At 41.6% G+C, this 22,932-nt stretch overlaps 1 protein-coding gene across 4 annotated transcripts in view; it reads right to left on the bottom strand.

The window, feature by feature from the left end:
• LOC143365473 (organic cation transporter protein) overlaps positions 1-22,932 on the bottom strand; it is a 568,421-nt gene that overhangs the window by 533,573 nt on the left and 11,916 nt on the right. For 2 of the 4 annotated variants that reach the window (XR_013084551.1, XM_076805679.1), the window contains exons 1-8: positions 12,026-12,335; positions 11,783-11,877; positions 6,492-6,639; positions 3,767-3,980; positions 3,556-3,662; positions 1,747-1,901; positions 599-788; positions 81-213 (exon numbers count right to left, since the gene is read on the bottom strand). Coding sequence is in view for 3 of the 4 variants with exons in the window: in XM_076805679.1 (XP_076661794.1) it covers positions 81-213; positions 599-788; positions 1,747-1,901; positions 3,556-3,662; positions 3,767-3,980; positions 6,492-6,639; positions 11,783-11,877; positions 12,026-12,162 (1,179 nt within the window). In the remaining variant the exon portion in view is untranslated. Of the gene's footprint in view, positions 1-80; positions 214-598; positions 789-1,746; positions 1,902-3,555; positions 3,663-3,766; positions 3,981-6,491; positions 6,640-11,782; positions 11,878-12,025; positions 12,336-17,484; positions 17,913-22,932 lie in introns of those variants that run through there. The other 2 variants (XM_076805680.1, XM_076805681.1) reach the window with 2 other exon arrangements.

Here is a 22,932-nt window from a genome sequence, read left to right on the forward strand (position 1 = left end):
CGCTTGGTCATCCTTATCATCCTTATAAATTAAAATAGCTGACATTGGTAAAAAAACATAACCGATCGACGTTATCGCACCTTCTCGGACTTCACCATGTTCAACTCCTTGAACTGTCCGATCGCCTCGTCGGTGATACGCAGCCCGTTCATGCGCGCCATTTTCCGATAGATGCTCTCGACCTTATCCTGCTTCCCGTTGGCCAGTAGCCACCTTGAAAACGGGGCATCGTCAGGTGTACTGTGTACGTTTTTCTACGCTTATTTCGAAGGGGGATACGAGCATATAGAGTAACTATACACCGATCATAACCTACGGGCGTACAATAGAGAATCACGTTTCTGCGAAAAAAATCGTCCGCGTCCTAGATATTATGCAGCCCGACAAACGGGAAACGATTTCGTATCGAGCCGGCTGTTAATTAAAGCCGTGGACCCAATCAACGGGAATACACCGGTGACGTCAAAGAGCCGGTTAATTGGCCGGATGTCGCGGTAACAACGACGACTTCGCCAGCCGTTACGGGGAGCGGATCGTTTTGAGATCGTTAACGAGACCCGCGGGCAATGCGAATTAAATAGTCGCCGACGGAAATTACCTGACTGATTCCGGGATCAAGAAGGGCATCAAGATGGCGAGCAACGCCGGCCCGTACACCAGCCGCAGGATCAGACGCCACGATCTCGTCCACATCGCGATCAATCCCAGCAACATTTCGCCAACCGCGAACAGGCAGCTGGTAATCGTGCTGGCTAAAACTCGACCCTTCACTCCGGCCATTTCCATCCCTGAAAGTCAACGTGATTCCGCCGCATTAACACCCTCGGTGCTCAACTAATTCCGTAAACAGTGTTCGAACAACCCTTTCTAAAATGAAACTTCTCCGGCGTTTGTTGCATTATTCCTGCTTCCCTTTTATTAGAAATACTAATATTTAATAGCTACTAGACTAAATCTTAATTCTATAGTTAGTAACACAGTCTTTGTACTGAGCAATGTGCCCCTAGAACTTCATTCTATCGATTGTTACTGAAGATTTTTTAAACGTACATGTAACTTTCATTTCATTGACACTTCGTAACTGTGATACGAAGTCTGCCGGTCCGCCATCTTGTCGGAACAATCGTTTCAGTACTTTGAACGACGATTATTAAATAATTACAAGTAGAAATCTTCCTGTAAGCTGATAATTAGATCAGGAACAAGCGAATTTAGTCGTTGGTGATAGATCGCAATAGTCACGAGTGTACTTCTGTGTATTTTTCTTTATCTATAGTACGAAGGAGTGGTGCGCCATCTTGCCGGCGTCCAGGAGTCACCTCAGCACTTTGAATGGCGAGTATTAAATAATTTTGAACGAGAACCGTTCTGTTGGTTAATAATTGAAACAAGAACAAGTGAATTTAGTGACACCTGATGACTCAGATTAGTAACGAGAATGTATCTACGTATTTCCCTGTATTTATAGTACGAATGGTCCGCCATATTGTCGGTCCCCAGGAGGCAGTTGTTCCACCAATATCGGACGAGAAACTTCCCGCCGGTTAATGATTGAAAGAGGAATAAGGAAATAGTGCCGCAGGTGATCCTAATGGGGATGATTTGCAATAGGAGTTGGCTCGGTGTTTTTCGATATCGAGGCGCAGCCGGCTCGAGCGCGGGTCGACACGTGAAACATGGCTGTTATTTATATCAGCATTATTCACGTCGAACATCTTCCCTTACTTTGCTTCGTTATTAACTCACCTAAAATAAATCCAGCGCTGTAGATACCGGCCCCGACAGTCGCGTCGATAAATTCGCACGCGAGGAACATCCAATAATTCACGGAGAAGGAATGTATCAGGCCGCTGATTCCGCTCAGGAACGTGGTAAGCGTCAAAATCGTACGTCTGCCGTATCTGGAAAATAACACGCGACGAATGAATAAACAGCCGGCGTTCGTCGACATTGGCACGCCCCGTTTTTATTGTCCTCGAGAGAAAGAGAGAGAGACGGAGTCTCGCGGACGCGCGACAGACTGTCAACAACGCGGTTCGATCCGTAGTCAACGAACCCCGAAAAAAAAGTATTCTCCGCTCCCAGGAGAAGGTATTAGGGGTGCCCATAAGAAATCAATTATATGCAAAGAATTTGTTCTGCCTTTACTTCTGTACCGATCCTTGAGGAGGAAACACGTATTCTTTTACAGCTTTCGGTAAAGCAGCCTGTGTTCAAGATATGACAAACTGTCCTTGATAAAGATGGAGATTACATAATAAATTAAGAAATAGAAACTTGAATTTACTACAAAGTTTGTTTTAGATATCAAAATAATTGATTACTTACGGGTCCCCCTAATACTTTTACGGTCGGAATTGTTTTAAGACGAATCGTTAATGTCCTCCGCGATCTCGAGTCGGCTCCCAACAATTTGTAACTTTAAAGGATCGTCACGGAGCTCGCGGGGCTCGTCGAAAAGTACAATCTCGAGCACCGACCGAATCCGAATTGGAAATTGTAGGCCACCAGCGGGAAAGTTTATTCCGGGGAAGCTCGCCGAGCTTCCTCGGGACCAAGTTTATTACTCGCGGAAGCGCCGGCTTCCACGAGTGTGTTTCCACCGTACGACCACGTCGCGTCGGTTTCCAGCTTCGGTTTGTACAATTTTTACCCGGCAACTGCTCCAGCTTCCTCTCGGAACAAAGGCTGGGCTCCGTTCGCGACATGGTCACCTCCGTTTTTGAGTTTGATCAGCTTCGGAAACGCGTTCAGCTTGCACGCGCGCATTGTTTGGTTGCAGTTCGGAAGCGAGCGTTATTGAACACATTGGCTGCATGATTCAGGTGGTTATAGTTCCGTAGAGGATGCGCGATAATGTTTTGAATGTAATTAAAAACAACTGCGTTCTTGCTGCAAGAATAATGAAGCATTCGGGCATGAACTATGCAGACCTCAATGCAAATTTCTTTCTCCAACCGGAAAACTTCGTTTACGTACTTAACACGAGAACTACCAAGCCTTAAACGAGACTGATGTATATTCCCGCATAACAATATCAGGATTTAATTTTTTCGGATTTCATAGGATTCTTGTGGTAACATGTAATGGGATGAAGAGGTGTACTAAAAGATTTATCAAGAAAATATTTCTATACCTTCACGAATGTTTTCAGATTTCATAGGACTTTTGTGGTAACGTACTTGGATAAACAAGTGTACTAGAAAATTTCTAAAGAAAATATTTCTATAACTTCCAGAAATGTGAAAGAAAAGGGCTCGGTAGTTCTGGTGTATACATTTTCTCGTATTTTCAGATGTACGTGGAATTAATGAACAGAGCAGTGAATAAACCACGGTTGCTAGAATAATTCGAATGAATATTTTCCGCTATTTCAACAACAGTCTGAAGCGTCTCGAGGGTGGATCAAGGCTCGGTCTAGCTTCAGGGACCGTTTCATCGATCGAACGTCGTTAGCAACCAGATCCGGACGAGGAATCCCATTTCCTGGGCCGAGATCCTTGCCCGGGCAAGACTAATTAAGAGCCCCGGCTCGTTCCGGCGATTATTTCTCACCTGTCGGACACGTATCCGGCGAAGATCAGCCCGACGAATTGGCCGACGTTATTTATCGTGCCGACCAACGCGAGCTTCCATCGGTTCGCGTCGCAGGTCAGACCCCACTGTAACATCGTGGAAACAAAGGAAAAGCGTGAGTCACCTGCTGTTATCCAGAGTCCACCTGTAGCCTCTGCAAGCCGGGACCCTCCGTGGAACATGATCTTACCTCGCTGAGTATCGTGTTCTCCGACGGATCGTAAACCCACGAGTCGCATTTACGAGTCACGTTGCTGAAAGACTGATTCGTGCACTGCCCGGTATGGTTGTTCACCACGTAACGTGCGCACTTCGACATCTCCGAGATGTCCGGCACCGAATCGACGGCCCACGGCACGTCGAACCTGGTGTTGTTCGCATCTTCGCACTCTGGCACCAGACACCTGTGCAGAAGATTATACATTAACGCGCACGTCCGCAACTCCATCTCCCAGGTACGGCGCGATTGTCCGTAACTCTGTGTCCCAGGTACGGCGAGCCTGGCCGCGGAAGGCACAAAAGCCACTATAGTGGCGTTACTGTTCAAACTTGTGCTTTCCACGGAAACCACTATAGTGGCGCACAGTGCTTAAGAGATTAATTTAAACCGAAATAAAATTCTATATTGTTGTAGTTGATATATATCCTTTGGAGAAAACATAGGCATACAATAAACATAAACTATCTCTTTGTTTGCTATGAAATTCTGAACGATGAAGAATTTATGAACGAAGAAGCTACTATAGTGGCGTTACTGTTCAAACTTGTGCTTTCCACGGAAACCACTATAGTGGCGTACAGTGCCTAAGAGGTTAAGCTGTCTTCGCGTTAACACTAGGTTTACGGAGCACTAAAGATTACTATTTTATATCACTTTATAAAAATAACGTGAATCTATCGATCAAAATTTGTAGACATTTTTTGAATAATATGTACCCAAGGAAATCAAATTCAAAATCAAATTCAATCTCAATATTCGTAAATTAAAAATACTAGAATCCGTCATTTTGCCGGATCCTCTGAACCTAGTGTTAAGTAACAAGGGACTTTTTGTCGACCCTTGTAGCTGAGTGTTTCTAATCATTTGCCACGGACTTGTAGAGGTATTGTCCTTAAACTGAAGCGACACGGTATGATAAACATTTGGGGGTTGTTCCGGTCTTAGAGCTATACTTATTGCTAACAACGAGATTTCATACACGAGTCGGTTTGTCCCAACATAGTGTTAACAAAGTTTAACAAAGATTGAAGATTTTCGACTACAGCATTTATTATTGCGGTCAGAAAAAAGGCATGCACCTTGCAGATACAGTAAAACATAGTGACTAGGATTCAAATTAAAAACGGTTTGCATCGATTGTAAAGAACACGAGCCAAATAGAAATCGATTATTATAAATATTAATGTAACAATATTTTTATTCGCCCTGGTATAAATGCATAAAACTCGCAGTCTAATGGCGACTTAACAGATGAACGACACCTTTAAGACTTTGAACGCTTGATGCATGCGAACCTAGAACATCTGCTTCAAGGTATCGATCCTATTGTGCCAATTACGGGATAGAATGTACAGACTGGCGACATTTGTTACTGGCAAACACGAGGATCCTTTAAGAAATGTTCAAAAAGTGGTTTTTCAAAAACTAGCAACGTCAACCAGTTGCTGTTTCATTATGGAGATACTTTTAGGTTCAAAGGTCACAGACTGGAACTATCTTCGCGTCAAAACGGATGTACCCCCGTGATCGGTTATAGTACAGACGCGTCTCGCCGACGGCACCGTCTCGGTTTTATTTAAGCCGATTAATAGACTGTCGGTCGTTAACCAACGGCGGAAAATAAGCCGATTAATAAATTGCCGGTGGGCGAGCTATTGATTGATGCATTAAATTTTCTCGCGTCAGGTCGCCCCATGAATTCGGGCTAGTGCTTATACCAATGCTCGCAGCGTACCTTTAATATGCATGAGCAAGACCGAGTGCCGACATTATGACGTAACTATCGAACTGTGTTAATGTTTTCATCGAGATGCTCTTGAATACCGTTCCCCGGGAGCTCGTGGCTTTAAACTTTTACCAGGGAAGACTTTTCGCGCCGCGTGAAGCTCGGCGAGGCGGGGATTTTTTAAATCTCAAAATATCTCATTTTTAAATCCGAATAGTATTGCTTCCAAACACGGAACAGGACTTTTAATGACCACAGTGATTTCTCTATATATGTCGTCGAGGCCTGGACGATAATCGTCGCAGAATTATCCCCACTACCGCGGGGTGTACCCCGCGAGGGGCCGCGGAGCTCGAGAGGCCTCGGACGCTGAGGAATGTAAACATAACACTGGCAAGACCCCTGTAGTTGACATATATCGAGAATTCACTGTATGTCAAAACGGAGCTCGAAAATCGTCCTCGAAACAATTAAATTTCAACGAGTTGTCGTTCCCAGATAACATTGTCATAGCTCCCAAAAAATTGATTAAGAAATCTTTAGCCGGGAATAATAAATTTTTCTAACAACCCAATTTTTGTCGCAACCCCAAAAAATGTATGCAGCGAATCGTAACCGCAGTAATCGAAGCATCATTGGATGACGTAACGCTGAAATAAATCCAGATCCTATAGTCGCGCGTAACAACGTTCGCGGTGGCGGTAGAGGTTAATCAATCGAGCAATAAAGCAATCATTTTTACGAGCTATCGGTTACACAATCGATCGTCCGATCGGCACGGCGCGCGCGCTCGATCTCGCCTCGTAGATCCTCGCGTAGATCGTGTTCGGAGCGAGGAACCATTGTTCGTAAGCATCTCGTGTACGTACAAACGAGACCGCGGACAAAGGAGCGGATGCTCGCGGCAGATTACGAAAAGTGGCGTACTAATCGGCATGCAATCTGAAAAAAAGAACGAACCGACGTTACCTGTATTTAACTTCGCCGGCTGTGAACACGTAAGCAAGCGTGAATCCTGCTGACAAGAACAGAGGCAGGCTGATTATCGAGAACATGATCATTTGATAGTATCCGAAACGATCCACGTCCTGCTTCCCGCTCTGGTCTCCCTTCTCCCCTACAAAAGACAGATTTCCGACGATCACCGATAAGCGAGATATTCCCAGGCGCGAGGGTAATCCTATTCATCGTACATAATAACGGGATCGGTGGGTGGGTGGGGGGCAAACAAGGGCGGAAGCCGCGAAAAGAAAAAAGCGAAAATGAGAGAAAGATAAAAAAACGGAAGTGTGTGGGACGCGGGGAAACCGATCGAGCCCGATAAAGTCGAAATTGGGTCAATCGTAAAACTCTTAATCCACCTATCAGATTCTGCCACGGTGAAAATTGAAGCCCTTCCTCCGTTGACACGCGACGTTTCACCGGTCGCGAAAAAAAAAAGGGAAGCGGTTAGGGCGCGAACGGTTTCGATCTTCGCGTGCACGTAATCGATAATTTCCTCCTAAATCACGCGCCCATTTTACGACCGGCCGTCCCACTGTGTCGCGAATGGCCATTTTAGGTGGAAAAAAGTCGTGTCAGAAAATAGATACAACATTCATATATTCTTCTTTCGGAATGTTTACTGTGCCTAACTATACCCATAATAATTAATAGCGATATAAGTATCGAATTCAATTCGTGAAAATTCCGAACAGTAATACGGCGAAATCGTACGTTTATATTTGTCCTAAAGAAAATTATGTCAGAGCAATAAATATGAATTGAAGTAAATATGAAACATAAGTAAATGTTTACATTAATGTTCACAAAGTTCGTCAATAAAGTCCTTCACAATAATTTTTAGAGATTTTTTAAGTACCGGTTTTCTATGCCGGTTAGGTGACTTTAACCCTTTGCACTCGAAGCTATTTTGGCTCCAAAACGAAACATTTCTTCTGACCTAGAATATTTCCCTTTTATATATATATATATATATTTTTTTTCATGTTATATATACGAAAATAGTGCAATATACTCGTACGATACCGACGTGTTTAGTAATTTATTAAATACAAACACATTTAACAATGTAGAAAATATTTTGAATAATGATACAGCAATTTCTAGTGGCGCCTTACAGTCGCCATTCGAGTGCTAAGGGTTAATAGAGCAGAACTAGAAAGTCTCAAAAGATCCCATCTTGAAATTTTTATTGCATTAAGTTCAAACTATATAGAAGGGATTCTGACAAAAATCAGCTGCAAATATCTGCTAACCTGCCTGTCACAATTTTTTAAAATCTTTGTAATACCGTACGGTGGACCGAATGGACATTCTAGGAAAGCAGGAGGACGTGGCTCCACAAATGATGGTAACACGGCTAGACGTTTCTTCAGAAACTTTACAAAAATTTCGAAAGTAACAGGCATTAATAAGGAACTTCTTGAACGATTTTTTATATCTTATCTGCTCTTTCTCCAGGTCACAACATTAATTTTCTAAATTTCGAGTAGTTTGTTCGCGAAACAAAAGATTTATATTTAAATTTATATCCTTGGCTTTATATGCTCGTTACAGTGCACAAATTATTATTTCATAGTGTAGAAATAAGTAAATCATGCCTATTGCCAATTGGCATGATGTCTGAAGAGGCTCAGGAAGCTCGCCACAAAGACATAAGAAGGTTTAGGATTGGCCACGCAAGGAAAAATTCGCGTGTATCTACAAACTTCGACTTAATAGCAACGCTGTTAATTACTTCTGATCCCATCATAAATTATTATAGGGTGATACCGCAAAAAAAAAATACAAATTCGGTACCGAAAGGTGTGTTGGATCTACTCTTAACAAGAACTTCCGTCTAATTTATAAGTAACTTAGTTGATAGCGACAGCGATATTAGAGAAGAATTATTTTTATATTGTTATATTTAGATACTATTGTTATACTTTTTTAATATTATATTTTCTATTTATTTCTATAATTGTTTCTATAATTTGTATCATATTTTTCAATATAAATATTATTTTTAAAGGTTCTACTTATGTTGAATCTCATTTCACGACCTAACAGAAAATTTCAATCGGTTTGAAGAAGCATGAAACGATCTATGATTTTTTTTTCCACCTAGAATGGCCATTCGCGACACTGTGCGTCCGCCAGGTAATTACATCGGCGGGCATCAATTTCCCGTATCCGTCATCGCCGAAACGAAGATTCTCTTTCCACCTCCCCAGGGGAGGGGTTGCTCTTGCCGCCGTTGCTGCTTGCCACTGCTGCATTGTCACGTTTCGGTTCACCGGCGGGATTAACTTCCCTGTAATCGGATCGAAGTCAATTACTCGCTCAAGGACACTTTCCCCATCGGCTCGAGCTGGGCCAGGTTTCGATTTCGTCGACGTCCGTCGATTATTTTCGACCCTGCCCCCCCCCCCCTGATGCACGTGATTGGAAAAACTCGGGGTAGAGAGCTGGTTTGAATCCGGGGGTGTTCGTTTCGTTTCTTTGGTCGCGTGAGATTTTCACGTAATCGACTGGTGACGCGGAGATTAATTCTTGATTTGATTACGCGCATGCTGGGGAAAGATAAGAGGACGATTCAATCTGCTATAGTCTATCGGTGCGGCAACAAAGTTTTTCCGTCTGCGATGGATTTTTCAATTTTATTGTTGACTGGCAATGAAATTGAAATTGAATTTATTAAATTTATGGTAAATTAGTACAAGGATTTTTCTATGGACGAAGAGATCGCATTCGCGTGTCTTTGAGCCCTCGAAGAGCGTTCAGAATGTTTCCACTTAAAAGCTATCTGTGAACGTTCGTTTTCAATTATCTCTTCATGCAAAGCAGTTCACTGAAAGCTACGAATTTTTGTTCGAGGTAGCAACTGACTACTTAAGTTCGTTCTCAACTATCTTGTCGAGAAAATTAGCACGGTAAAACCCTACAATTTTTGTTCTCAACGACGCCTTCGTATGCCGATGAGGACTTATAATAATCAGACTGTGAGGATCTTTATACACTTAAGATTAGACTCCGAATTTCATGCATTTACGAATTTTTCCCATTTTCCAAATAGGAGTACGTACAATTTAAAACAGTGAGAAGATTGGAAAACTTTAAGAGTATTAATATATTATTTTCATTGCATTAAGATTATTAATGAGAAATATAAATTTATAATTAGCCTCTGTGTCTTGCAATAGCTGACACTCAGGAATTTGTTATTCGTTGCTGAATTTTAATTTTATTGCTGCAACAAGGAATTTCCATAACGATCCACGCTCTACATGCAACATACACATCGTTTCAGGAAAAACTTTCTTGCCAGTCTAATATAGCACATGACCCTCGCATAAAATGAAGCATGTCTACGTCCCCAAATAGGTCCCACGATCATTTTAATCAGGAGAAGTTCCCCCGGGAGAAGACACCAGATGTACAAATTAATTCGTGGCACTCACAGTTAACCCCTTGCACTTTAACGTCGAGTCAGATAGAGAATACGTATGATGTTAATTTTCTTTAAACTGGAATAAAATACTATTTCATTGTTGTCGGTACCTTTGGAGAATGTACAGAGATATAATAAACATAAGCTTTCTTTTCTTCGCTGTAACTAACTTAGTTACTTTAAAGTAACTAAGTTAACTTTAGTTTCAGTCGTTTATTTGCTATGCAAATAATTCTATTCAACGTGATCTAATGGACACCTAAATACCCGGAAAGGCGAGGTATTGATAATTGTGTTTAGGCGGGAATTCGTCAGTTACCTATAACAGTGCTCCGCAATCGCTGTGCTGCGGTACACTACAGTGAATTCTCGTTACGAGTCAGTGCCAACCTTACAATTTGGAGTCAGTGGAACTACCCACACCACCGCGATGAGGGGCCGAAGCTCGAGAGCCGTCTCTCGAGCTACGTGCAACATTGTATCGGAGAAAGACATTTTCTTAGTCTTCTTGTCACTATCGGTTAGTAGTCATAGGCTTATGACTTGTAGACGGATATGACTCTTAGGTTTCCAGCGTGCCCTGTGTATTTCAAATGCGACGCTCGGCGAGAAGCTCAGATTTCGTCTAAGAGTCTGTCGCCAGAACCGCGCAACTGACTCGTAACGAGAATTCACTGTAGCGTGCCGCGGGTGATCTTGGGTGTATTTTCTCGAGAATAATTACAGAGCTATTTTCTAGTGTTTCTTATCTAATAAAAACACATATATGTATTATTGTAATTTATGTGTTTGCAAGCTTTTACTTGTGAGGTGCCGCGGAACTGTCGAAAAAACGTTGGTGCGCCGCACAGTGGGCAATTTGGACAAAATCGGATTCAAAATCAAGGAACTTTCGATAGGAATGAGGTGGAGCGATGAAATTTTTTCTAAATGAAAGCTGTAACTTTGTAGAATATGGGACAAATAGAGAGATTGTGGTACGAACGTTTGTTAACCTCGAGAAAATTCGTTAAACGCGCACAAATTCAAGAAAATTTTCGTTTTTCCAATTCCACGCGCGCAGAAATTTTTTTTTAACATGCTATACATCATTTACCATAGATTTTTTCACGCTGATTTCAAATCTGGTCTCAAAATTTGTCTACGACCTCAGGATTTTGCAACAAATAGATTTTTGTGACAAAAACTAATGAAGTCATTTTTTCGTTGAAATGATTGGATGGTAATAATCTCCCTATTTTTCCCATATTCTACAAAGTTACAGCTTTCATTTAAAAAAAATTTCATCGCTCTACCTCATTCCTATCGAAAGTTCCTTGATTTTGAATCCGATTTTGTCCAAATTGCCCACTGTGCGCCGTGGAAGGTAAAAGGTTGCGGAGCGCTGATCTATAAGACGGAGCAAACGTATAGAAATCGCTCTATTTCGAAATTGCCGGAGGAAGTGGCACGAATGAATCAGTACACCTAGCAATTCACTCGAGCCGATTAAAACGTTCGGCGGAGGCCTAATCATTCGCGATTGGCTCATCACGTTCATTATTCAAACAAGCTCGCCGGGCGTCCGCGTTTCTCTGACCCGAGCTCGGAGAAAACGGAAACCGCTCGCCCCCGTTCGACGGGGGCGGGGGGGGGGGGTGCGCGTCTCGCGGCGGAATCGGCGCCGGTGATTAGCTCGAGTTACGGCTAATCAACGGGCTTGTCGGCGTGCATCGCGTTTAGTTTAAGCAAATGGTGCCGGCTCGAAAGTGTCGAGGGTGGGTTGGCGGCGAACGAGTGAGCGCGCGCGCGCGGATTATGCGAGCTAATCACCGCGGTTGCATACCTCTGGCGCCATCCTTAGGCTTCGGTGCGGTGGTGGCCGGAGCGTCGTCGCTCGAGCAGAAGAGCTTCATGCTGTCCTCCTCGTCGCCCCTGAGGCTGCGAACACAGAGATTCGAAAATTATGCCGGTTCACGAGCGGCCCTGCCTCGTCGACCAGGATCGAATCGTTCGATCCTCCGCATTACGCGAGGCGGGTTTATCTCGCGCTTTTACCGGACGAAAATCGGCGACGCGAGGCGCGGACCTGTCCGAAACCGAGCGGGGAAAACGGCGCTGTAGGAAGTCGCTTGGACGATCGACCGCCGCGCCGGAAGTCGCCGATACGAACGCGGAATAATCAGTGACACGGCGGGCAGAGTGCAACGATAACGAGGCCTGCATCGGCCGCGTGACTGCGCCGTGATCGCGAACGTTTCACGGCTGATGCCGATTTTCCGGCTTCGATCGGTCACGGCCGATTCGCCGGCGAGAAACCGCGAGCCGATTGTCGACGTTGACGTGTCGTTTCCCGGCGTGACGCGCTCGTTATGATAATTAATGCCGTCGCTAGACAGCTCGATCCGCGGCCTGCGACTGTCCGCGACAACCGGAAACGCACGGCTCTGGTCTGTTTTTGATCCGGATTTCAGGGTCCGCTAGCAGACGCCGCGACGCGGAGAAGGACGCCGGACGTCGCCGACCTTCTGTCGCGAATGTCATCGACTTTCTAATATCACGAGACACATACGGAGAGTCGAACACCAGTTTCTTATGCGAACCGCGCGCGAGGAGCCACGAGGATCGGTCAGCCGATTGGTATCTTCGCTTGGTGACGAGGCCAGAAGCCCTTCGATTTGTTTCGCGATAAGGATAAACGGCTAACTGATGAGTGCTAGAATTAACAATAGGTTTACGGTGCACTAAAAGTGGCCAGTTTGGGTTATTTTGTAAAAATATCGAGAATATATTCAGCCAGATTTTTGGCAGCTTTTATAATAATGGATGCTCCAAGGAATAAATGTGTTAAATCTACAAATGCATTTTTACAATCACAATAATTGTATATTAAAGAATGTAGGACCCGGTATTTTGACGGGTCCCCTAAATCTAGTGTTAAGAATCTTGGTCCCAATCTGCAATTCGAAAAAGGAATTTTTCTTCTACAATCTCCACTCTTCGAGATATTAGAGAAACTCTTTTTTTTCAACATATACTTTTGGGGGGCCCTGGAGATCCTTTGAACAAAAATTCAAATATTCAAAGAATTGTCTCTTGTATCAATTTGATGCATTTGTATGACTCTATATGAATGAATATAACTGTCTAATTGCAACTGAAAATCAGTAGAAAATGCAAACAAGTTTCCAAGAAACTGTAGGCGAGTTTAGGTTGTTCTTGAAATTCTTTGAACAAAAATTCTAATATTCAAAGAATTGTTTCTTGTATCAATGTTATCCGAATTTGTATGACTCTATATGGACTACTATAACCATCTAATTGCAATTGAAAATCAGTAGAAAATGCAAACAAGTTTCCAAGAAACTGTAGACTGTTCTCAATGAAAAAGTTCTGCATCAGTAACTACAATAATTGGCTGCAAACGTTACGAGTTTAGATTGTTCAGAGCAAAACTTAAGAAAATTGGACATTTTTTGAACAAAAATTCAAATATTCAAAGAATTGTCTCTTGTATCAATTTGATGCATTTGTACGTTTCCATATGGACTACTATAACCATCTAATTGCAACTGAAAATCAGTAGAAAATGCAAACAAGTTTCCAAGAAACTGTAGGCGAGTTTAGGTTGTTCTTGAAATTCTTTGAACAAAAATTCTAATATTCAAAGAATTGTTTCTTGTATCAATGTTATCCGAATTTGTATGACTCTATATGGACTACTATAACCATCTAATTGCAATTGAAAATCAGTAGAAAATGCAAACAAGTTTCCAAGAAACTGTAGACTGTTCTCAATGAAAAAGTTCTGCATCAGTAACTACGATAATTGGCTGCAAATGTTACGAGTATAGATTGTTCAGAACTTAAGAAAATAGAGATCAATTATGGAAATCTGTATTCCGTACCTCTTATTGACCCGTTGGTAACGCCGTAGTTTTGCAATTAAGAGGTTTTTTTTTTATGTTTTGTTGATGCCCGATATTCCCCTGCGGTTACACTCGCGTCTCCGAGCGAAGAAATTCGACGAACGTATTCCTCTTCCGAAAACAGAGATTCCACTGAGACCGCAGCTATGCCGAAGACGTTTTGCGTTTCAACCGCAGGTAAATCAACAGGAAACGGCCAGGGAACCCGAGCACACGAGCGTCGCCGTAAATCGTTGCTTTATTATAATTTATCGCTGTTCCCGGACTCCTTCCGTTTCCCACCGCGGATTGACAGCGGCGATTAGCGCAGGTACGCGAACGATTCGGGATCCGCGCCTCTAGAAAATCCCGGTGTAATTGCTCGTTTACCAATTTCTAGTCTAGTCCCAGACTCTCCGTAACAATTATTCTCTGCCCGAGAGAGAGAGAGAGAGAGAGGGAGAGAGAGAGAGAGAGAGAGAGAGAGAGAGAGAGAGAGAGAGAGAGAGAGAGAGAGAGAGAGGATGCACGGGACGTAACACGATAATTTCTGGTGATACGAGACGCTGCTGGCCAAGTGTGCATCGTGGCCGGCGTCCTCGATGCCGGAAAAATGCCAGAAATCGAGTACAGAGAACCGGACGATGGCGATAGTGCAGCGTCCATCGTGCTTCGTCCTTCGCGGGCAATTTCTCGAGGCCCAGTGCCCGGTAAATTAACATACATTAACGTTTCAAGCCGACTCCCCCGCTCGCGGAATTTTAGTTCCTCGATAAACACGCGGACAGTGTCTTGTTACCGAAATGGTCTCCTGTTCTACGTTCGTTAACTCGGATAACGAGGATGGCCGACGACATTCGTGACGGGAAATGTGTACTGCGAGCGTATTAACACTCGCACGGCTGGGTCTTTCTGGACCCGGACACGTCCATATTGATATTTACGTGAAGATCGTTATTCAATTTATTTATTTTAGACGGGGTGTTTCTTTTATCTGAAAACGAAAACATCTCGTAATGCACTGAAGTTACGGAAAAAATTTGTTTACGTGAATTATTCGGTATGAAGGGAACAATTGTAATTGCTTTCAGGGCTCGAATGGGGGGAAATTTCAAAGTCAAATTAATTTTCTTTGGGTGCTTTAGAAGTTAGTTAATTCTAGAACATGCTCTTAACAGGCGGACAAAGATGTGAATTATAAATTTTATGTTTATTTATTTCGATAACTCAAGAAGCTTAAGGAGACGTAAGAAGGTCGATCTTTGTTTACAGCGTCTAGGTAATAGCCGGTAACTAGACACTACCATTGCCTACTTAAGAAGTTGCAAATTTATAATACAATTTCTAATGTTTTTTAACAGTAAGTAACGAATAAAGAAGATGCTCCGATCCCACCCAAGATACACATCACAGGAACAAGAACTAACATTAAACGGACCATCACACCAGCAAAGTATAAACTAGTATGTTTTTTAACAGTAAATAACATAATGTGTCGTTGAATCCGTCCCGGAAAATGCTATCGTGTTATAACAATTAAAAAAATTAATTTGACTTTGAAATTTTCCACCCGTATCACCATTCGAGTTCTGAAAAAAATTACATCATATTATTGTTCCCTTGGTACCGAATAATCTTTGTGAACAAATTTTTTCCGTAACTTCAGTGCGTCACGAGATATTTCCGTTTTCAGATAAACGAAACACCTTGTATACTAGAGCACACACTCTCTTACATGAGAAACATTTATAAAATACGTGGTTCATTTGTGAATCACCGCAATGTATATGTTCTGTTGTTTTCTTTGAAACTGTGATTTCTGGGTCTAAAGTGCGAGTGTTATTTAGAGACATAACTTCTGCAGAGGTCAGACGGTTACCTGTCCTCCTGAAACGTGTTTCAGAAGGATCGGCATACGAATTGTTTCGAATAATGGACCAATGGACTGTTACGAGGTATCGTTACCAACGAAACAGGAATTTGATAAAGAGCTTCGAAAGAACTGGTCGTGAATTTTTCTAATTTTGCGGCGATTAGTGCTCAGCTCGAATAGCACAATTTTATTCCGTGTTAATTCGAATGACTGCGCTTTCGTATTACGTAAACGAAGAGTAGCATAACCTATGCCAACATAGATGCTCGTAAGAGTGTTTACCCAGTTGTGTTCGCGCCACTGTGTGTTTAATTAGACGTTGCTACATTTGAATTGAGTCTCTGCAAATTTTCCTCGATTTGGAGGAAAGACTCATGGTGCCTTTTTTAGGAACGTTCAAATTCGTACAAATTTAGAAGAAATTGCAACAGTACCATCTTCAACACAAATTAAAAGAAAGCTTCAGAATCTTCATCGCCTTCGCGAAGGCAGCCACACACAAAACTACCGAAATTATAGCAAACATTTTGATCGATGCTGTTGCCAAAAATGTGCAAGAACATCGGAAGAGACACGCAGCATGGAAACCACGGGTCGGACACGTGAAGAGGTCGCAGAAACGGTTCCAGGAAAACGTCGGGAGAACATGAAGACGGTCGGGCGAATTTAAAATTAATAAATTTAGTTTTTAAATGAAATTAATAGCGAATTTAAATTTAAGCTCGGAAGAATTTAAAATGTGCCAAAACCGTGACACCGATAGGGTAAGGGACCCAATTACTGCGGGGGTACCAATACTAAAAATATTAAAGATAAGAATATTTAAAAAAAGAGATATTAAATTTTTTCATTAGCCCATCAACTGCCAAATTTTAGAATGAAACTAAACTGTCAGGCGTACCAAATATATTTCTGGCGCCGAGTGGTGTACGTAGAATTCCAAAATCCCCAAATGGGGATCGTGACAGCTAATGTTAAAATTAGGTTAAAATTAGTTAACCCTTAGCACTCGAATGGCGACTGTAAGGCGCCACTAAAAATTGCTGTATCATTATTCAAAATATTTTTTACATTATTAAATTTGTTTGTATTTAAAAAATTACTAAACATTTCAGTACTCTACGAGTTAATTGCACCATTTTCGTATGTATAGCATGAAAAAATATATATAGAAGGGAAATATTCTAGGTCGTAAGAAATGTTTCGTTTTAGAGTTAAAATGGCTTCGAGTGCAAAGGGTTAATATAGATTAGATGTTACATATCTCTTTTTCCATACTCATTATGCTTTAAAAATAAGTGTAATTAATATAGGCATTGGTACCACCACAGTAATGGGGTTCCTTACCCTATATACGAAACCAAACGAGCGTAATCCTTTGGATCACGTCTCACACATCCTGGTACCTGGATCGAACCGGGACATCGATGAACATGTTTCGCGAACCGAGCGATACGGAGCGGGCGGCGAGCAATCATAATTGAATGGGATTGTCCACCTTGAAACGCGATCCAGTTTAAGTGATCAATTGCTACGATCAAGTTAAACGGTGCCGTCTAATCACGCGGCTTCTTAATTCGCCGCGCGTAGAATCCTAACGAGCGAGGCTGGCCGATGCGTCTCGTTCAAACCGGACAAATGATTGTACTCTGAACCGCGGGCCGGACCTTTGATCGACGGTGCCCGCGATCCCGGGGGCGGGATTGCAGGCGGATTAATCATGATTACGGTTACGCGGGACTTTCGCCGCACCGGGGAGTCATTCACCTGAGTCTGGCCGGGCGGACTGGCGACGGGGATATCGGTTCTCCGCGACCACTTCCGGTCACCTGGCGGCTGGGTCACCTGGCGAGGTCCGACGGCACGGCCCACTGGGTACCTTCGTCGGAAACTGCACTCGCGGGACCACTAACTCCGAAACAGCTCGGGTCCTGACGGAATCAGACGCGCGAACAGGTGTCCACGAGGTGGCTACACCATCTTCGAATCGCCGAATGGACGACTAACTTGTTAATTCTTGAGACAGAAAGAGTGAGAGAGCGAGCGAGCAGGAGCACTGTTTACCAAAGAACCACGAACTGACGACGCGTGCCACGCAGATACATGATCGCCGCCGACCTGTTGCCTTCCTGCTGCAGCAACTGTCTTTGAAGGTAAACGTATGCCAACACTACGCTGTCCCCGATGACCAAGGGAAGCGTGGGGGAAGCAAAACAAACGGAGGGGGCAGGGTCGGTCCTTCTTAAGTTCCGGGCTCGACCATCGACTGACACTCGCTTGACCGGCAGCGCCGATGACTCTCTCTCAGAGTTGCGCGGAATTACAATTGAAATACTCCAGGAATTATAATTACAAAGTAATCGAATTACATTGTGATTCAATCATATTGTAACTTATCATTCAAATCTTCATTGTGACGTATCACGGATCACTTTGACGTATTACGAAGAAGGACGAGGAAATTCTTCAAAGTTAATTGTAAAATAATTATATTGTATTTCAATTACACATCTGATTAAAATAATTAGTAATTGAATTGATTGAAAGGTTTGAATTATGTAATTCAGTTACGACGTAGTTGAATTAGTATGTAATTGAAATACAATGTAATTCAATTATTAGTACAACTAACTCTGGCTGTATTTCAATTATATTTTATTTCAATTATATTGTACTTCAATTACACATCTGATTAAAATAATTAGTAATTGAATTAATTGAAAGGTTTGAATTATGTGATTCAGTTAGTTATAGAAAATAGCTTGCTCCTAATTTTTTCTGTTACAAATATCAAAATTACAAACGTGCTTCTATGAGAAATTTGTTTAATGAACTTCTCTATCGAAGTAGATATTTAAACAGAACTGATACGAAGTTTAAAAAAATGCAATTTTATTGTTATTATAAGTATGCCAGTTGCATTTAGTGCTTGGTTGTTCTAGTGTTAACGCTAAACCTAGTATGTTAACAGATGTATATTGCATGTTAATCTGTCAGTATTTAATCGTTTTTAAAAGTCGACGGTTCACAGCCAAGGATTTCTTAATATTCACGCCGGATGACGCAAATACGAGTTTTTATATGCCCCGCAATACTGTCGTAAAATGCAGAAAACGTTGCAAATGCTCCCATTTCTGTTCAGATGTGTTATAATAGATGCTTCAGGAGTTAGTCGTATTAATTGGTTTTTCGTAGCCTAACGTAACTTCGCGAGGCACCGCTAATTAGTCCGCCACGTGCGTCAGAAGGGACCCGGTGCGAATATGTTAACGCTATGTGTACCTATTTCGAATTTGTTTTTTAATGTCAAATCATCGCCTTTTCGCTTGTACCAACTGTTCACCGATCATCCTGTATATTCAACGAAACAGATTTATTAAATAATTTCTCTCCAATGCAACTTTGCAATATCAAATCAATTTTTATTTAAAATTTTATCCGTCTTTTGCCACCTTCGGTGGCAAATAGTTCAGAAATTTTTCCACGACTCTTCGTCGATACTTTCCGTTTCGTATTGAGAAAAATAAACTCTTCCACGTGTTCCATTGTTCCCGCGTAATGCGGGAGTCAAAGTAACGTTAAAGATTAATGTGGAAACCGTAAAAAGATGCTCCTCTCGTTTCGCGAATGACAATGCTGTAAATGAAAATAAACGCTCGTTACTTGATACTGTGAGTCAAAATGAAGTGCAGGAAAAAAGAATAAAAGAAAAGTAAAAAGGATAATTGTATCCACTTGTGAACCATCCTCTGAAATATCGCGCACGATGACAGCGTAAACTCGGCGCATTCTATCAACGATTTCAGTTAATGTGGTGCGGCTAATTTATTATTAATGAAGCTTTTTAAAATTCTGACGCGAAACACACCGAATATTGCGAACGGCCGATGGCGATCGATTATGATAAAATGATGCAGCGAAGCTAAACGAACCACGAAATTTTGTTCTCTGCTCAAGTGGAATTGAGTGTTAATAATTCTTATATTTGCTCCAATATTCGCATAATGATTGAAACACCCGAGCCGTGTTATGTTTACTTTCCTCGGCGTCCGAGGCCTTCTCCATGGCCCCTCACGGGGTATACCCGGCGGTAGTGGGGATAACTCCGCGACGTTTATCACCTAGGCCTTGGCGACATATACAGAGGAATCACTGTATTCGAATGCTGATTCAAAATTTCGCGTCGACCTTTACCATTTTGACTACCAAACTGGAAGCCTCAAAAATTGAAGAAATCAAATAAAATGAAATAAAAATTGGAAAAAAAATTAAATGTATGATATTGAGTCCTCCAACTTTACTACATTTTACAGATCCTAATCAAATTTGGTGCAATGAGTATATTAACGTGGAAATTCATTTTAAAACCTGGACAAACAATTCCGTAGTGAACTTCGACATCGCGAATGAATGTAATTTTTCTGTGGGAAAAATAAAAACGCTTAATGCTGATTTCATGTAGATTAATTCACGAAAAGTGGGGGTTCGGAAACAGACTGGATATGTCATTGAACTTTGCCATGGCATTGCAATGAGCGCGAAATATGCAATGCTCGAAGTGCTCTCAATTTTCTTCACTAGATGCGTGTTATTTCGCGTCTGACCATGATCGAGTCACAACGGTGATTTAACCTATATCCCCTAGATTCCTGGAAGACCTGTTCTTGGTCCATATTCATCTAGAGTTTCCGTCTCGCGCGCGCTCTCCGCAAGTATGTCAATGCTGCGACGCGGCGTGCAATTGCTATACACGGGATCTGAGTCAGGAATCGGAAGATTCGGAGCCGCGAGCTTTGTAAACCATTCGTTGATATTCGCCATTAGCACGTTTACGCTCGAGGATCGGCTCCGAAGCGACGTAACGCAATTTTCAGACGTTCAAACACGGTATCGAATACGAATTTGTAATGATTCAGCATACTTATTGCCGAGGTCAATATTTGCTCCGACCTCTGGAAAATTTTTACCGAATCTCCCGGATTATTTAACGACTCTACAGCCTGGGAAAACATTTTCTGGAGTGATGGCTTGCTGCTATCTCTTTACCACATCTGAGATGACTGAAGCAGTCTGAAGAGTGTAATTTAAAAAATTAGCATATGGTAAAAAAGAAAATTTTTTGACGACTACTTTAAATCTAAGTTTCCCAGGTTTCATTCGGCAATGAACGCGATAATACTTTGAAGAGCAAAGCTATAGTTTTTCAGAGCGTTTATTTGTGAAGCAGGAAATTAGAAAATTGCGAAAAATGACCGCTGTCCGGGGTAATTGGAGAACATTAGACAGATTACAGGAAATTAGCATAAATACACAGTGCGGAAGTGAACATTATCAAGCTTTTTTCTCGCGTTTTCAATTACCGAAAAAGGGAAATAAAATTCTCCGGGGCAAAGTCAAACGAGCTACAATTAGCCGGATGAAAAGCGTGTTTCAGCGACCGTTTCCATCGACACGGGAAAAATTTCATCGATACCGGGACGATTGCGTTACGTAAAAATATTATCGAAGCGTGCCTCACGGTTTACCGGGTTTGCTGAATATTTACTAAAATTCCGCGATTCGAGCGTAACATTTTCAACGATTGAACGAGCGTGATCGTGTAACAAGGCGTTGCTCAATCCCGGCGACGAGCATTATTTATCGCCGCTCCTTAACTACGTGCTCGTTGCGCGAACTATCGCGATAGTTGAAAAACTGTGTTATTGTTACAGAATTTATTCCTCTCGTTCTGTTGCGATCCACCCGGAAAGAACGCGCGGAATCCCCGCGATTGATGAATCGCTTTATAATCTTCGACTAGTTGCATAATTGATTACGAGATTGCCGGACAGAAATACTATTCCACCGAATGCAACGCATTCCTTTCACCGATGACGTTCACTTCGTGCTCTCGATGCTCTTTTACTTCAATTCGATCCAAGGTCAGACCACGTGTTTCCTCGATTAGCTCGAAAACAATGGAAAACACACATTTTTCCTTAATTCACTGACTTTCTTAAAAGTTTTTAACACTTGTGCTAACTTTCTTAAATACTTCATTTAAGTACAAGTATATAGCACAATTTTGTTATTAATTACGTGGAAAATCATTTGGCACTTCAAAGTCCGAACCATGAAATAGTATATAATTTTATAATATGGGCTCGTAAAGTTCAAAACATATCAAATTTTACATTATATATAATTAATAATAATAACTAAAAATTATAACTCAGCAAAATGCAAAATAAATCAATATTTTCAATCTTCTAGAATCCATCCTAGCATCCATCTTACGTCGTCTTATATACTTGTCCCTAGCAAGCTTCCAAAGAGAAATAAACTTACGCTGCCATACAACAATTGAAGAACGAACTTCACAGAAGTGGACTTCAAAGTCCCCAAGAGTCTCAAAGCACTTAGAAGTCCCGTCAGTAAATAAAGGGTTCAACTTTCCACGTTTATAAAATAAAAGAGGAGCCGAACGTCGCAGCGGATATAAAATTGGTCCAACTACATCCGGCCAAAATAATTCGGAGCTTCAAAATTCATTGGGTCAACAAGTAAAGTGGCTTTTATCGAGGATCAAAAATTAATCCGTTGCGCTCGAATCCATTAGACCGCAATGATTGCTGATTTCGAACATTAATTCGGAAATCCTATAACTCGATCGAAACTCGAAACTGGAAAAGCACGGCCATTATCTTTGCACCCATCTGACATTACACTTTGCCTTCAGAATTTAATAATTTCAACGCATCCGGAACATTATATGGACAAGACAACATTGCAATTTGCATTTTTTTCAATTTTGTCAATTTTGTTTTTCCATTTTTTGTTTCTTTTTTCTTTATTTTGCATCAGTTCATTTAAAATGTACCTCAAAAGACAGTTCAAAACAGTTCAAAATGTACCTCAAAAGACTCGTCAAAACAACGGATTCTAATATTTGTAATTCACAATTATTGAGATTCTAAAGATGCATCCATCCATGAGAAATAATTCAATAAATTTATTTATTCTCGTTATTTTTATAAAGTAGTGTAAAATGGTCACTTTAGTGTTCCGTAAAACTATTGTTAAAACATTCTTCGAAAATGAAACGATTAAATTGAAAATGGCTACATACATATTGCATGTCCAAGTAAGTTGTATTGATTCATAAAATGCAATCACTAATTTAAAAATTGTCTCGAATTACGGTAAGGAAATTTTTATTGTTGAATATAAACCAGC

Source organism: Halictus rubicundus, chromosome 2, assembly GCF_050948215.1.
Source record: "Halictus rubicundus isolate RS-2024b chromosome 2, iyHalRubi1_principal, whole genome shotgun sequence".
Taxonomy (NCBI): domain Eukaryota; kingdom Metazoa; phylum Arthropoda; class Insecta; order Hymenoptera; family Halictidae; genus Halictus; species Halictus rubicundus.